This window comes from Kogia breviceps, chromosome 13, assembly GCF_026419965.1.
Source record: "Kogia breviceps isolate mKogBre1 chromosome 13, mKogBre1 haplotype 1, whole genome shotgun sequence".
Taxonomy (NCBI): Eukaryota; Metazoa; Chordata; class Mammalia; order Artiodactyla; family Physeteridae; genus Kogia; species Kogia breviceps.
The window spans coordinates 30,581,427-30,598,896 of record NC_081322.1 but is presented as its reverse complement, the minus strand read 5'-3'; the positions used below and the strand labels follow the sequence as shown (position 1 = coordinate 30,598,896).

The following is a 17,470-nucleotide window of genomic DNA, read 5'->3' as shown; positions in this document are numbered from 1 at the left end:
CTGGATTGAGTCACCTATAAATGTCAATTAGGTCAAGTTGGTAGTGCTGTTCAAGTCTTGTCATCTACAGTAATTTTCTGTCTACTTGTTCCACCAATTACAGAGACAGGAGTGCTGAGATCTCTGTAATTACTGACCTGAATATTTCCTCTGTAAGTGATAGTATTTTTCTCTTTCTGTATATTGAAGCTCTGTTACTTGATATATATATATTTAATATTTTATTTTCTTGACAAAATTGACCTCATTTTTTTCAGATTCACTCTCTATCTTTCTTCAGTCTGGACTCTACCCCATAAGCCAGAACTTTATAAGTTACATCCTTGCCCTCTGCTTTTAGGTTGGTTTTGGCCAATGAGAGACACCAGTTGGCATTGCAGTGTGGAGGGAAAGAGGTTTGAGTATTGGTATACCTTGGAGATATTGTGAGTTTTGTTCCAGACTACCACAATAAAGCAAATATCGCAATAAAGTGAGTCACACAAATTTTTTGGTTTCCCAGTGTATATAAAAGTTATGTTTACACTATACTGTAGTGTGCAATAACACTATGTCTAAAAAAAGGTATATACCTTAATTTAAAAATACTTTAATGCTAAAAAATGCTAACCATCATCTAAGCCTTCAACAAGTTATAATCTTTTTGCTGGTGGATGGTCTTGCCTCACTGTTGATGGCCACTGACTGATCAGGGTGGTGGTTTCTGAAGCCTGGGGAAGGTGTGGCAATTTCTTATAAGAAGACAAAAATGAAGTTTGCCACATTGACTGACTCATGAATGATTTCTCTGTGGCATGGAAGGATGTTTGACAGCATTTTACCCGCAGTAGAATGTCTTTCAAAATTGAAGTCAACCCTCTCAAACCCTGTCAATGCTTTATCAGCTAAGTTTATGTAATATTCTAAATCCTTTGTTGTCATTTCAACAATTAAGTTCACTTTCTTACATGGGCCTGGTTAGTGGTACCCCAAAATAATTATAATATCATCAAAGATCACTGATTATAGATCACTATAATAAATATGATAATGAAAAAGTTTGAAATATTGTCATAATTACATAATTGTCATAATGTGACACAGAGACATGAAGTGAGCAAATGCTGGAGAAACAGTGCCAACAGACTTCTTAGACACAGGGTTACCACAAACCTTCAATTCGTAAAAACACAGTTATCTGGGCAGCACAATAAAGCAAACCTCAATAAAATGAGACCTGCCTGTACTGAATCCTACTAGCTCCTTCCTGTTGGGTTCAGGTTGACACTGACTATGCTCCTCTGTTAAGGTACCATAGGTGGCTACCAGGTAGGTGGCTGTCTCCTACAGCAGTAAGTCTCCCTGGGCCCTGGCAATCCCTTTTTCCCTTACCCCTTAGGCCTAAAAGAAATAATGACTCTGATTATTTCTGAGTGCTTCACCATCACTTTTTGTTTTCTGGTAATACCATCCACATCTTTGTAAACTGCCCTTTCGTTAAGCACCTTTCAATCACCTCTCTTGAGCATGCCACCTATTACTTGATGGAGATTTTTTTTTTTTTTGAAAAATTCTTACTGATATAATGTGTATGATAGTACTAGCTTAAGTTATTTCAGAGAATTTATTTAGTTCTTCCTACTCCACTCACTAGTTTAACCAAATTGATCACTCAACATCAGTCACCTGAAAAATGAAAAAGGGGTCTATTTGTATTTTGAATAGAAGAAGTAACAATGACTATCTGTTGACCCAGTCTCCTAAACTCAGTGTCACAGCCCAATATTCTCATACCTAGGCACTATTTTCTAGATATTATCATAGATGACACTATGTGTCATGCTAGAGACACCACGTGAACCATTAATGAGTTGCACTGATTCCCAACAAAGCATCAAGTCTCACGGTATACAGGCTGAGCATAAGAGACAGAGCACCCAACACTGGGTCCCTAGGTTACAGTTGGAATAGAGATCATATTGTTTTTCCCCACCTCATCCCATTTGTCAGAAACTATGCGGTATTCGGTTTGAATAGAGGAAAGTTTTGATAGGTTCTCTGTGCAATAATTAAACCTAGGACAAACTGGGAGAAATGGGCAATGGGGAATACTCAAATTATAGCAGGACATTTAAATGAGAAATTCTCATGTTTTTCTTGGAACTTAAGACAGTTGAAATGTGTTATCTGACTTAGACTGAAAAGTCTTCTGAAGAGTAGAATTAAAGAACACTTTAAAAAGATAAAAATGGGAATTCCCTGGTGGTCCAGTGGTTAGGACTCTGTGCTTCCACTGCAGGGGGGGGCCCAGTTGGATCCCTGGTGGGAGAACTAAGATCCCCACAAGCCCCACGGTCAAAAAAAAAAAAAGATTAAAATGCCTTAAGTGTACTCTTTACAAACACGTCCAAGTTTAAGCAACTTAAACCTGTCCAGATATGTCATTTAAAAAACTTTTTTTAATACGGAAAACAAGTATCACGTGACCTACTCAGTGTTTCCACACACTGGATTAAACTCATTTTTGCACTTGCCTTGCCTTGCCCACAATCCATGAACAATAGGCATCCTCCACCTCAACAAAAGAGCTGCTGGGACTAGGGCAGGAACAAGAGGGGACGGCGCGGCCCTCAAACACCCGCCTGCGACTCACTTCAGCAGAGGTCTTTTGCCAAGCTCGGCCGGACGACAACCCCGCGGTCCCTAAGCCTTGCTCACCTTAGCCTCAGTTTCCTTTCTCGGTGAGGCCCAGCCTTTCGGCCCAAAGTACCAATTAAAACTACTAAAGGAAAGAAAAAAAAAAACCAGAAAGAAAAAAAAAAGACAAGTCGCCGAACCGACTCCTTGACTGGAAGACTCTCGCGAGAGCTTACGGAGCTCTGGCTGTTCCCGCGGAGACCTCGCGAGCGGACCTCCGGGGGCGGGCTGCTCCGGGGCCCCGCCCTTTCTGAGCGCGGGCGCGCCTTGGCGGGAATTTCGCTTGTTTGGGATTTAGACCGCACGGACTAGCTGGCTCTGGTAGGGACCGCCAGGGTGGATCATTGGGACTGAAAGTGTGAGCAGGTACGACGTGCACCAAACCAGGGGCGCCCGGGGGCGCAGGACACCGGCTCCCCTCGCCCTTTGGCCGGCCCGCGCGGATCGCTGCCTTGTGCGGGCCTGGCGGGGCTTGCCCCTGGCCGAGAGAAGTCGGGGTTTGCGCCAGGCCCTACTGATCCTCGCCTGCAGTCTGCGAGGGAGCTTGCAGTTCCATTCACTGCGGGGAAACTGGCTCAGTGCGGTTTAGTAACGTAGCGGAGGACGCAGGTCAAAGCGGGCACTTCTTCACCCTGCCCTGGGCTGCAGGGTCTGACGTAGAGGGGATTTTAAGTTACTGCCACAGCTGGTCGGGGGTGCATTCTAAGTTCTGACAGCCTTGATCTGGGGAAGTCCGTGGGGGGAGAGTTGTTGAGGATTTGGCCTTTCGTTTTTTTCCTTTGTGCGGGGGGGTGGCGGCTTTGGGGGAACTTTCTGAGGTCACCCCCAATGTCTCGGCCCTCCCCACCTACAGGAATCTCATCACAACTTCTTTGGAGCCCTTGATAATCATAGTGAACCCCACACATTTCAGGACATGAAGTAAACAATGGATAACTGTCCCGCTGCGTCGACGTTTCTGACCGACAGCTTGGAGCTGGAGCTGGAGACAGAATGGTGCAAACCCCCTTGCTTTTCTTGTGATTTTGACAACAGAGGAGGAGGAAAACATTTTTCTGGAGAGTCCTACCTTTCCAGCGGAGCTCTTAAGCGGTAGGTAAAAAAATCGGAAACTTTGTTTTTCCCTATTTAGATTTTTTATCGGTCTGTTTAGGAATGTTATTTAATTATGACAAGTCCATTAAACTTTAATGTTCATCAGACAGTGTTCTTGTAAATCGGCTTAGTATGTCACAGATGCAAGCTATTAGCTCTGTTGGTTTCCTGGTTAGAGCACACCTGAAAGATATTTGCAAGGAGAACATTCTTGTTACCTGATGTTCTCTGACCTCACTGCTGCCTCAGCTTTGGAGTAAGGAGCCGGGCACTAATTTACTTGAAGTGAATTATGAACTACCTGGGCTTTTTGAAGTCCCATTTCCTTCTAAAACATGCGGTAATATTCGGAAGCATCTCAATAATTAAGACATGCTCATTTTTTTGTTGCCCCAGTGTCTTCTCACTCTGTATATTTAAACATATAGAAATCTTATAGACTTATTTTTCTAAACTTTCTAATAAATGCTCCATATTGTGTAAGTTCACAGGAATGTTATCTTCAAAGCTCTCTTATCTTGGACAAGTGTATACACATATTGCAGTAAAACTGCTGTTGCTGAAATATTTTGGAAATACCTGCTGAGGCAATTTCAGTCAGAAAGGAAACCACTTTTGTTGATTATTACAGTTGTACCTTCTTTGAGACCTTAAAGGATATTATTCAACTTGATTATGCCCTTCTTTAGACATGGCTCAGAATACCTTTTAACTGTTTTAAAAATTAAATGTCCCCTCAAAGGGTGAAATTCTACAACTGAAGACCACAGTTGAAGACAGATGAAAGTATGTTCCCTAGACCCCTTTCCACATTTTTCCCTCAAGTTATATTACTCTTTACTTAAACTTTTCTTTTTTATCACAGTATAGGGTTGAATTCTTAATACAGTCCAGTTGTACTGTTACTGAGATATAAGGTACCAAGGCATTTCCTTACTTTATAGCATCATTGTTGACATGTCATGTGTAATATGGATTCATATAATGTCAAAAAAACCCCTCAGGCTATAGTATGGGATATAGCATACTTTTTATGGGATTAAATCAGGGTTTCATTTCAGACTGATTTTGAATCTTGATCCTTTACCAACTAATTTTGAAGAGGATACAGTGGAAATATTTGGCATTCAATGGGTTACTGAAACAGCATTAGTGAATTCATCTAGAGTTCTCTTTCATCTCTTGAGGTATGTTTTGTCTTTAATTATTTTAAAACTGCCATTGAGTGTAGATGCTTTTCAGTTTTGTTTTTTTTTGTGTGTGTGTGGTACGCGGGCCTCTCACTGTTGTGACCTCTCCCGTTGCGGAGCACAGGCTCCGGACGCGCAGGCTCAGTGGCCATGGCTCACGGGCCCAGCCGCTCCACGGCATGTGGGATCTTCCCGGACCGGGGCACGAACCCGTGTCCCCTGCATTGGCAGGCGGATTCTCAACCACTGCGCGACCAGGGAAGCCCGCTTTTCAGTTTTAAGTTACACTGCTGGGTGGTTTCTAATACTGATATTACAAAAGCACCTGTAGAATTGTGATTGCTGCTTACTTGGTTATTTTATCAGTAACAACAATTAAGCAGTAATGTTTGGAGTAATGGTTTTAACGAGTTCTTTTTTAGTGATTTTCAGAATTTTTATTCTTCTGTATTTGACATCATATATTGAAGACATATTTTAGGCTTTGAACTATACCATAATTTTGGAAGAAAAATAAAATACTTTTGTTGCTTAATAGTCATAATTTTTCAATAATCTTTAGAGAATGAACTCAGACTTCCAAATATATTTTTCAGACTATAATAGAATATGTAACAGAAATATGATTAACCTGGACATTAAAACATTTTTTAATAAAAATTTTCAAACATACACAGATATAGAGAGAATAGTGTAACGAACCTCCATATACCCTCCCTCAGTTATGATAAACATCAAGGTTTTATCACATTTCCTTCATCTACCCTTATCCCTCTACTCTTGGCTTAAGTATTTGTTAAGCAAATTCCAGGCATCATGTCATCTCACCCTTAATTACGTCAGTATGTATATCTTAAAAGTCTGAACTTATTTTTTAAACATAAACATTACCTCATAATCACAATTAACAAAATTGAAATAATTATTCATTATTATTTAAAACCCAGTCCATAATTCAGATTTTAGATTTGGAATCACTTATTAAAGGCAAATTATTAGCCCAAAATACAATAAGAATGTATACATGGTAATTCTAAAATTTATATGGAACCACAAAAGATCCCAAATTGCCAAAACAATCCTAAGAAGAGCAAAGTTAGAGACATCACACTTTCTGATTTCAAACTGTATTAGAAAGGTATAGTAAACAAACAGTATGTTATTGGCATAAAAACAGACACATAGATGAATGGAACAGGATTGAGGGCCCAGAAAAACCCACACATATAGGGACAATTAATTTATGGAAAAGGAGCAAAGAACATACAATAAAGGACAGTCTCCAATAAATGGTGTTGGGAAAATTGGACAGCCATAGGCAAAAGAATGGAACTAGACCACTGTCTTACATTATACACAAAAATTAACTCAAGATGCATTAAAAGCTTGAATATAAGACCTGAAACCATAAAATGTATAGAAGAAAATATAGGCAGTAACCTCACTGACATCAGTCTTAGCAATATTTTTGTGGCTCTAACTCCAAAGGCAAGGGAAACAAGCAAAGATAAACAAATGTGACTACATCAAACTAAAAAGGTACAGCGGAGGAAACCATCGTCAAAGTGAAAAGGCAACCTACTGAATGGGAGAAAATAATTTGCAAATCATATATTTGTTTAATATCCAAAATATATAAAGCATTCACATAGCACAACAACAACAAATCTGATTAAAAAATGGGCAGAGGATCTGAACAGATATTTTTCCAAAGAATACTTGAAGATGACCAACAGGCATATATGAGAAGATGTTCACCATGACCATTAAGGGAATGCAAATCAAAACCGTAGTGAGATGTCACCTCACACCTGTTAGAATGGCTGTTATCAAAAAGATGAGAAATAACAAATGGAAGATGTGAAGAAAAGGGAATCCTCGTGCCCTGTTGGTGGGAGTGTAAATTGGTTCAGTCACTATGGAAAACAGTGTGGAGGTTCTTCAAAAAGTTAAGAATAGAGCTACCTATGACCCAGCTATTCCACTTCTGGGTATTTATCTGAAGGGCATAGAAACACTAATTTGAAAAGATATATTCACCCCCTGTGTTCATTGCAGCATTATTTTTAACAGTCAAGATATGAAGATATGGGAACAACCTAAGTGTCCTTCATTGGATGAAGGAATTTTAAATATTTATATATATACACACACACACACAATGGAATACCATTCAGACTTAAAATGAGTGAAATCCTGCCATTTGCAGCAACATGGATGGACCTTGAGGGTATTATACTTAGTGAAATAAGTCAGACAGAGAAAGATAAATACTATATGATTTCACTCATACATGGAATCTAAATAAAGTAAATGAACAAACAAAATAAAAACAAACTCTTAGATACAGAGAACAGATCAGTGGTTACCAGAGGGGAAGGGGTTTAGTAGGTGGGTGAAAAAGGTGAAGGGAGTCAACTTTATGGTGATGGATAGTAATTAGACTTGTGGTGGTGGTCATGTTGTAGTGTACACAGATGTGGAATTATAGTGCTGTATACTTGAAACTTATATAATTTAAAAAAGAATGTATACATGGTACATTTAAATGAAAATGGAAAGTTGGAGGGGTTTCTCCTCTCACCCTCATCCCATGGAACCTGTGCCATATTATGTGTATTATTGGGAAAATAGGCTGTGTGAGTGATTCTATATAATCCTAAACATAGAATGAGTTGAGTCTTACCTAGGACATAGGTTATGAATGTGGCTCAATCTTTAAGGAGCTGAAAGGCAACTAGAAAGAATGGCAAGAGAAGATTGTTCTGAGAAATTAAGGTGGAACATCGTAAGTTAAAACTTCCCCTGATTAGTCTACATTACATATTCTATTCCTCTTCAGAACTCCTATTGTGTAACTATATGATACAATTTAACATTTCATTATATAACTGTCAACCTAGGATGTTTTATATAACCATCTTAAACTTCTTAAAGATATACACAGTATCTTCTTGATGGTGAAATCTATGATATTTTATATAATTTTTGAGATAAATGTAGCTATTAGTAGATCTTTTTGGGAGGTCAAAGACATGTTTTATGTTCTCTCAGAGCCTTTACTACCTGAAGCTGACAGTAATCAACATTCATGAAGTGTTAAACATTATTCACAAATGAGAGGCATTAAAGCTGTGTAAAAGATTTGGAAATACTGTATAACTGTTACATGCTTTAAATTATTCTAAAACATTCTCACCTTACATTTTTTAAATTAGGCAACAGCTCTACAACTTGGAAACCTTATTACAGGCCAGCTGTGATTTTGGTAAGTTTTAAGTGTGTTTTATGGCAAAAAGAAATGGGTGCCCCCTTACAGTGAATTGTACATGGGTCTATGATGTGTCATTGGGCTATCATAATAACATGAAGGAAGTGATAGTTCAGAAGTTCAGGATACAGTTATATTTAGTGTTCAGAAAAAGTATGACACTTAAATTTTGTTTGTAGATGAAATTTATAGTATTTTTCCAAATCTGCAAGTAAAATTAAGGCTAAACATGTTTGAAGTGAATTAGTAACTTGCTTTGGGGGTGGGGAGTGGGCTGGAGAACTTAGAGAAACAGAAAGTGCTGGACCTCATGCTGTCTTGTTTTTCTTTTCTGCTTTCTGTTTTTATTTTTCTTTTAATTTTTAATTTTATTTATTTATTTATTCTTATTTTTGGCTGCATTTGGTCTTTGTAGCTGCACGTGGGCTTTCTCTAGTTGCATTGAGTGGGAGCTACTCTTTGTTGCGGTGCGCGGGCTTCTCATTGCAGAGGCTTCTCTTTGTTGTGGAGCATGGGCTCTACATGCATGGGCTTCAGTACTTGTGGCACATGGACTCCATAGTTGTGGCTTGCAGGCTAAGTAGTTGTGGCACACGGCCCTAGTTGCTCCGTGGCATGTGTGATCCTCCCGGACCAGGGCTCGAACCTGTGTTCCCTGCATTGGCAGGCGGATTCTTAACCACTCTGCCACCAGGGAAGTCCCTGTTTGTTTTTAACATTTAATGGATTACTGATTTGTGGGGGAATTGGTATAGTTAAGGTAGTGAAGGGAATTGAAGGGCAGTGTGTTTTAGTTCAGGCTAGCTGCTTCTCCTTTCTAACAGTTCTGGTACAGTGTAGTATTTAGAATCATGACTCTGTGGTCAGCCTGGTTTCTAACCCTAGCTAATTGTGGGCCTCACACTAGGTAATAGTTCCCACCTCATTGAGTTCTTGTGAGGACTAAATGACATAATGTGTGTTAGGTGCTTAGCCTAGTATCTGTTATTAGTGATGCCCAACAACCAAAGATCGCTTGGAACCCACCTCTGAAGGGTTTATTAGCTTAGGAAGCAAGGGGCAGATATACATCATGAGGAACAGTTGGGGCTTCTCAGTAAGAGGAAGTAGGGAGGGGCTTTTGACAGGGTATGTGCTTGTGCTGGCTGATTTGGGGTAGAGTTTAAGGGGGTTATGGCTTTATTCTGGATTTGATGCTGTTAAGAAGCAGGAGCAATTTGATGACTAAGTTAATTTTTAATTTTTCTCTAGAAGGTGGGACACACAGAAGGAGGCAAGGGAAGATTCTAATTTGTAATGAAGCAATAGTCATTTTAGCTGGAAGAGGAGGGTAGTCTGTTTCTGTATTTAGTTTGTTTTTGTGTGGTTTTGTAGTGCCTTGTTTCTGTGTCAGACATGATTACAGAGAGGTTTTGTGTTTTTCTTGTTTCACCATAATCATGGAGTGATCTTGTGTGATTATTTTTGATATTGTATGGCAACTGTTTCATTTCAGTAGGGAACATCATGGCCTGATTGTTATCAGCTGTCAGGGTTGTTTTATTTGTTTTGTTTTCTTAGTTTGTCCTCAGTAAATGTTGGATATTACTGTTTCATTATCACCTGGGTCCCTGCTTCATGCCAGGTACTGTGCAAGGTGCTGATGAATCAAAGAGGAAAATTATGCTGCTGAAGAGTTTGCAGTTGAGTAAGACAGATAAACAAGCATAGTCCGCATGGAAAATGGAAGAGTAGTAACAGAGACATGCAAAAGCTGCTACAGGAGCCAAGGGCTTTATCCGTTTATGTGCCCATCACTGAGTAATGGCAGATCTGGGTCTTCAAGGATGAGGAGGAATTAGCCAGGCAAAAGATTTTGGAGAAGTTTTGGGGATAGGATGAGTTCCAGGTAGAAACAACTGTATAGGCAAAGACATTGAGGTATATAAAAACATAAAAGTTCAGGGAGCAGGGAGTAGGTAATAATTACATATGGTTGGACCCAAGTGTGTGTGAGTGGTTAATTTTTGGAGGGGATGCAATCATAGGTGTCTTTGTAAGCAATGCCAAAGACCCAGAATTTTATTTTGAAACTCCTGGGGAGCATCTATAAGATTGTAGTGGAAACTGCAAAAAAACCTTTACTATATAGAGTGAATTAATTAAATTGGGTTTGTGGAACGCATTTATTGGGCAAGATTATTCCTTGAAAAGCACTTACTGACCTAAAATTACTACAATGGACTATTTGTTGAAATGATTACTTGTTACACTGACATTTTGGCTGGTGTTTTTACTTAAAATCCTTAATGACAGCTTTGTTGGGCAGGTTAGCAGTATTAAAGACTATCCCTACATAAGCTTACTCCTGCCATACAGCTGTGTCAGGGCTTTGTTAATAAACTCATGTAAACCCTTGGCCCTCAACCCTCCCCAGAAAGCCCTTATGTAGGTTAACTTACTGAAGTGCATATGGTTCTTGTTCTCCTGTTGATTTTACTCCCTGGATTGCTTTCCTGTTGAGGCAGAATAGTATACATAATATGTTAATTTTTACTGATACCTGTTATTAAAGATAGCTGTTGATGTTACCCCTTTTTCAGATATTGTATTTTTTTTGTCTCTAGGCATTTCATTTGGATTTTTTTTAATGCCTTCCACTGTTTTTAGCTTCATTGACTGCAGATTTTTTCATTATTGTAATTTCTGGGTCTGTTTGTATTGATTGATTTTTCTTCTAGTTTTATGATACATTTTTCTGCTCTTTTGAACATCTAGGTTTTTTTTTTTTTTTTTTTTTTTGGTGGTACGCAGGCCTCTCACTGTTGTGGTCTCTCCCGTTGCAGAGCACAGGCTCCGGACGCGCAGGCTCAGTGACCATGGCTCACACGCCTAGCTGCTCCGCGGTATGTGGGATCTTCCCGGACTGGGGCACGAATCTGTGTCCCCTGCATCAGCAGGTGGACTCTCAACCACTGCGCCACCAGGGAAGCCCCATCTAGTAATTTTTTATTGTGTAATGGACATTGTAGATTTTACATTGCCGCTTTCTGAATTTTCTTGTATTCCTAAAACTAGTGTTGAATTTTGTTCTGGCTTACTGTTGAGTACTTGCAATCCATGGGATCTTTTTGAGGCTCGTTGTATATTTTGTTAGGACTTTTAAAAAGTAACCTTTAGTCTAATGTTAATTTAACTCTAGTAAGGCTTCTGAGGATTCTTTGTGGTGTATTTTTGTTATTCATTCTTGTTGGTGGGAACTTGAACTGTTCCCTGGTTTGAGTAAGCTTTGTTGGGAATTGTTTTCTGGTATTTTTCTCTGGCCTACAGATCAATACTTAGTCTAAGACTCAAAGGGGACCCTCAGTACATTTCTAGGGCTCTTTTTTTGTGTGTAGCTTTCTTTCTTCTTTGGTACTTTTACCCTGCAAATTTAGACTACCCTAAACTCAGATTTCATGTCTCTTTGACTTAGTGATTTGGGCTCTGAATTCTCTCTCCCTGTGCTGCAGCCTAGAAACTGTCTCTAGGTGGGAAGCTGGTGCAATCTTAGGACTTCTCCCTGGGATAGCAGTCTTGTGTTGCCTTTGTCCAATGCCTGAAAATTATTGTTTTACTTTTTTTGGTTTTCTAGTTTAAGGTGGGAGCTGGGTAATTCTGATTCCTTTTACTCTATCTTGGTTGGATGCAGCAGTTCACAGCAGTTTTTTTTTTAATTAATTAATTTATTTATTTTTGGCTGCATTGGGTCTTTGTTGCTGCACATGGCCTTTCTTTAGTCGTGGTGAGCAGGGACTACTCTTTATTGTGGTGTGTGGGCTTCACATTGTGGTGGCTTCTCTTGTTGCAGAACATGGGCTCTAGGTGCTCGGGCTTCAGTAGTTGTGGCCTGTGGGCGCACACTCAGTAGTTTTGCATGGGCTTAGTTACTCCACGGCATGTGGGATCTTCCCAGACCAGGGCTCGAATCTGTGTCCCCTGCCTTGGCAGGCAGATTCTTAAGCACTGCACTAAACCACTGCACCACCAGGGAAGCTCACAGCAGTTGTTTTTAAGAGAGTACTTCCTTTACAGGCTGAGAATTCTGACACTGGGGGATCACATGACTTTTGTAAGCAAAGTATAATTAAGCTGTAAAAGTGCACTGCACTGTTTGGTATGTAGATATATGGACAGTATCTTTACGCTTATGCTCCTGTTTTGCCAAAATAGTGCTCACTTTTGCTCATTTGAATACAAATTTAAAAATAAATTTTGCTTTATGTTTAATATGGGTGATAATTTGTTGCCTATAGTAAGTTTTTTTGCCCCCTTCTCCTGCCTCTCCTTTACCAGCTCCTCCTCCCTCAGATCTACTACTAATAATCAGTCTCCTCAGGTCTCAGTTTGAGTCTCCTCTCTGTACATATTTTCCTATATGTAAGATCTCATCTGTTACTTTATTTCTAAATGATAACAACTCCAAAAGGTTTACCTACATTCCAGACCTCTCCTTTGAACTCCAGGCCTTGCATGTCAAACTGCCTGACATCTGTCCTTAGATTGCAGTTCACACTGCCCATGTTTTCTCCACTCATTACATGGTGCTAACAGTTGCCTATATGTCATTCTTGATTCTTTCATTTCCTTTAAACTCATATTATCCATCAGATGCCCAGTAGGTTTATGACCAAAATATACCTTCAGCCTATCCATTTTCCCGTGATCTCTTGAATTACTGCTATAGGGCTCTTAACACATCCTCCTTTGCCCCCCTATAATCTATGTACAAAGTCTGCTTTAAATGTATATCAGTTCCTGTTCCTCCTAGATCAAAACCCAGTGAAAGGCCATCTACTGTATTTCAGTGAAATCAAACTCCTTATAATGACTTGTAAGGCCCCAAATGACTTATTTCTATCTCTCTCAACCCATGCCATCTTTCCCTCACTTCAACATTTACATCAGCAAAAATTATCTGGCTGGTTACTATGTGCAAAACACTCATAACCACTCTAGGGCAAATGAGTAAACCAGAAAACAAAAGCAGAGAAAACATGGTGAGAATTATAGGTAAGTGAGGAAGAAGGAAGACTGGCAGCATATGACATCAGTGAAGCCAGGTGTAGTGAATGCTCCTATAAGGGCAAGTTAATTGAGCACAAGTGGTGCCCATTAGATTGGACAACATGATTTCACTCGTGACCTTACTAAGAGCAGTATGGCGGGTGGGGGGTGGTAAGAACCATATAGGAGTCAGTTGAATAAATGAAAAGCTAGAGAATTGCTACTTATACGGCTCACACAATTTTTTTGTCACTGCCCACTGATTATTTAAACAATGATTAACATTATCTATTTTGGTTTTAGGGAAGATATCAACCCTACATTGCAAAGCAGCCAATATTAGGCAGCAGTGCATAACATTTCTTCATTATGTTAAAGTCTTCATTTTCAGGTAGGCTGTCAGATGAGTAATATGAGTAATGCATGCATTTCTGAGTGCAAATTTATCCAGACTCTAATTGCTTATTGTATCTCATCATGTTTTAGGGCCCTGCAAGTACAAAATGCTGAAAGTCATGTTCCTGTCCATCCCTACCAGACTTTGGAGGCACAACTTCCCTCAGTGTTGATTGATGAGCTTCATGGATTACTCTTGTATATAGGACACCTATCAGATCTTTCCATTAATACAGGAGCATTTGTAAATCAAAACCAGACTAAGGTTTGCTTTGTTTCATTTAATTTTTAAAGTATCAGGTATTTTTTCCTCCCCACATGGACTTTCATTCAAGAATGAGGGAAATTAGTCAAGAGTGTAGTTCTTGGACCAGACTGCGTGAGTTGAAATACTGGCTCCTCCTTTTATAATTAATAAAAGGAGGAGCCAGTATTTGCCTGATGTGCCATCAGGCAAATAACACCTCTGGCTTCAGTCTTTCCATCTGTGTAATTGGTTTAGCTTCCTAGAGTTATTGGGAGAATTGAATAATTAAAATGCATAAAGTGCTTAGATGTAGTTAACGTTGAATCAGTGGTAGCTATTCTTCTTCCAGTTGTAACAATGCAAATGTTTAAAAGTTTCAAAGTAAATCAAGTAACCCTTGTTTTCTAAAATTTGCATCCTCTTTCCCACTGATAAAAGTTTGGGCAAACACTATTCTATATTGTAGTAAGATTCAAGAAGATCATCTTTAAAAAGTTACGCTTTCAAAACCACATCATTATGTCTGTTCTGGCTTTTGAGATATTTTCAGAATATGGTTAATATTGTTTTAACTGTGCCCCCCTTATTTTTCCTACCTGTGATGATCAATCTCTCTGGTTTCGTTTTTAAAAATGAGTTAGCATGACCCAACCTGTGGATGTAATTAACAAATTCTTCATGGGAAAACGTGAGCTTCTGTGAGTGACAAATTATAATTCCCCATGGCATTCCCTGAATTCTCAATCTCTTCTATTTGACTTCACCAATTTTAATAACATTCAGTTTTTAGGAACGAGTCTTTGCCAAAATATAAGGTACAATTAAATGTTTATATATTTCTGTGAAATTTAACAACAATAAAAAATTGACTTATCAGGGCTCAATATATGTAATAAAAAAGTAAATAGAGTTCCAACTGAATTCACAGGTGAGTATATCTAATCCATAGAAACCAAATAGGTAATTGTTTTTAATCATGTCAATTAATAAAGATTCGTGGGTGGATTGTGCTGGGAGGGATATTTTTCTTTCTTTTTAGTCTCTGTAAATTGGACGGATTTTTATTTTCTGAATAGCCATCAGATGCTTAAGAAAATTAAAATTAATAATTTATCTAGCAGCAGAAATAAAAAAATGTGTTCAAGGGTCCTCAAACTAGGTTTTGTCTTTCATAGGCTTTTAATTAGACAGACTTGAAAATATAGGTTATTTGAAGATCAGAAGACTGAATTTTTAAAAGGGGAATGGAGTCTTCAACACATAAACAAAAAAATCATATGCTGAAATACTGTTCTCTTCTGAAATATCAGCAAAATGAAAAAATCCTAAAATAAAAAGCATCTTTCAAGCCTATATATTTCTTATATTTTACCATTCTCATATATGAAAGCTAATGCTTTAATTGGTATTTACAGTTGAGCATCTGCCTTTTATTCTTTTTTAGGGACTTTTAAAAATTAGAGACACTATTTGTTGGTATGATGTATTATGAATATTTTCATTTATCTTTTTTTTCAGCAATTAAGCTGACTTGCTAGGTAGATAGATGATTTAAGTTTTTTTATATAGTTATATTTATCAGTTTTTTTCTTTGGTATCATTCTTATGCTATTGTAAAAAAACATTTTTTTTACATTTATCTCTTTAATTTATCTCTTTTAAAAAATGTACTGTGAGGTAGGAAATCTAGTTTCTTACAAATGAATAAGTTAATAATCCTGTCTCTTATTGAATGACCCATGCTTTCCCCACTGATTTGACATATCATGTGTATCCATTTCTCTCTTCCCTATTTTTGCTATTTATTATCTATTCCTGAGCCAGCACTGTTTTATTAGTGTTGTGTTTTATTTTGTTTGCGTGTTTGATAAGGCAGACCCCTCTCCATCATCCATCGTAGTTGTTTTAATAAAATGTATGTATCATTGTATTATTTTAGTGATTCGAAATGTTGACTGGAGAAAGTTTATTGATAATCTGCTAGCACAGTAAAGAGCACTGGCTTTTGAATCAGATAGAATTACGTTTGAATCCTAAAGCATTAATTGAGGGGTAAATTTCTTCACCACTTTTAACTTTAGTTTCTTTATGGGCATGACATTAGTGTCTAAATGATAATCCAGAAGTTCTTGTTAAAATATCTTATGGAAGTTTCTGGGTATTCATTACATTTAAAAACATATTTCCTAGCTAAAGTCTAAAACAAAATCATGAATATAAGTGTTTAAAGAAATTCATTTACTGCCTTGCAGCTGTAGTAGAATATCGGTTGGTTTGTAGGGGCCTTTACTGTACAAGTCTATTCAGCAGCCCCAAGGTGGGTCTGTCTTAAACAACATCAGTTAAGAGTATATCCTGGGGCTTCCCTGGTGGCCCAGTGGTTGAGAGTCCGCCTGCCGATGCAGGGTACACGGGTTCATGCCCCGGTCCGGGAAGATCCCACATGCCGTGGAGCGGCTAGGCATGTGAGCCATGACCGCTGAGCCTGCGCGTTCGGAGCCTGTGCTCCGCAATGGGAGAGGCCACAACAGTGACAGGCCCGCGTACCGCAAAAAAAAAAAAAAAAAAAAAAAAGAGTATATCTTGCTTTTAAAGATCTCCAGTGAAAAAATCCTCTAATGAAGAAGACAGAGGTTTTCCTTGAGCTTTGGAATAGTGTTAGGTTAACTTGTGCATTATGGAGGAGTGTTGTGACATGCCTAATAAAGTGTTATGAATTTTCAGTCACAGTTTTTAATGTCATTCACAGCTTTTCCCACCATCATGGCATTTGTTACATCTCCACTTAGATATCCATTGGCTAGTGCTGGAAATTCTTCACATGCTTGGTGAAAAATTGAGTAAGTTTATGGGTTTCTGATTTATGTCCTTTTTTTACTGTAAACATTTTTAATCTACATTGTTTTTTAAAATTATACAATAAGTGCTTTCTGATTATTATTATTTTTTAATCAAACAGTAACCAAACTAAAAAGTGAAGGTCTTTTTTTTTCTAGAGATAACTGCTGGGAACAGCTTGGTCCATTTATCCATCCATCCATACTTACTATCTATTAGTATACATATATATAAACTCATAGGTAGGATTTTTGTTTTCCTTTCTAACCACAAATGGTATCATCATATTGTCCTGTGTAGGGTTTCATTTAACAGCTTTTTAGAGATCTGTTCATGTTAGTACATACAGTTCTATGGACCTATCATAATTTATTTAGCCAAGTCTATTTTTTGATATTTCAGTTAATTCTGTTTATTTTGGTATTACAAATATTTCATTGGACATCTTTATGTAGATATAAGATATACATCTTTGAATACTTGTACAAGTTATTTAGTAGACTAGGTTTTTGGAATCGATGTGGCACATTGCACTTTTAGTATTGTATATGCTGCTCTGGTGTGGTATATTAAGTTTCTGCAGTTTATATACACTAACTGTGAACATGCCTTTGCCTCATACTCTTCCCAGTAGTGGATATTATTAATTGTATTTTTTGCCAACTACTGCGTGAAAAATGATACTGAGTCTCTGTTTTTGCAATTTCCCGATTACCAGTGAAGTGGAGCATC

At 38.2% G+C, this 17,470-nt stretch overlaps 1 protein-coding gene across 1 annotated transcript in view; it reads left to right on the top strand.

Annotated features, from left to right (window-relative positions):
- The first annotated feature begins 2,928 nt into the window (after window positions 1-2,928).
- MMS22L (MMS22 like, DNA repair protein) overlaps window positions 2,929-17,470 on the top strand; it is a 140,594-nt gene continuing 126,052 nt past the window's right edge. The window contains exons 1-7 of the mRNA XM_059082997.2: window positions 2,929-3,042; window positions 3,590-3,768; window positions 4,833-4,958; window positions 8,180-8,229; window positions 13,561-13,648; window positions 13,744-13,918; window positions 16,650-16,740. Coding sequence (XP_058938980.1) covers window positions 3,605-3,768; window positions 4,833-4,958; window positions 8,180-8,229; window positions 13,561-13,648; window positions 13,744-13,918; window positions 16,650-16,740 — 694 coding nt within the window. The 5' untranslated portion in view covers window positions 2,929-3,042; window positions 3,590-3,604. The remainder of the gene's footprint in view (window positions 3,043-3,589; window positions 3,769-4,832; window positions 4,959-8,179; window positions 8,230-13,560; window positions 13,649-13,743; window positions 13,919-16,649; window positions 16,741-17,470) is intronic.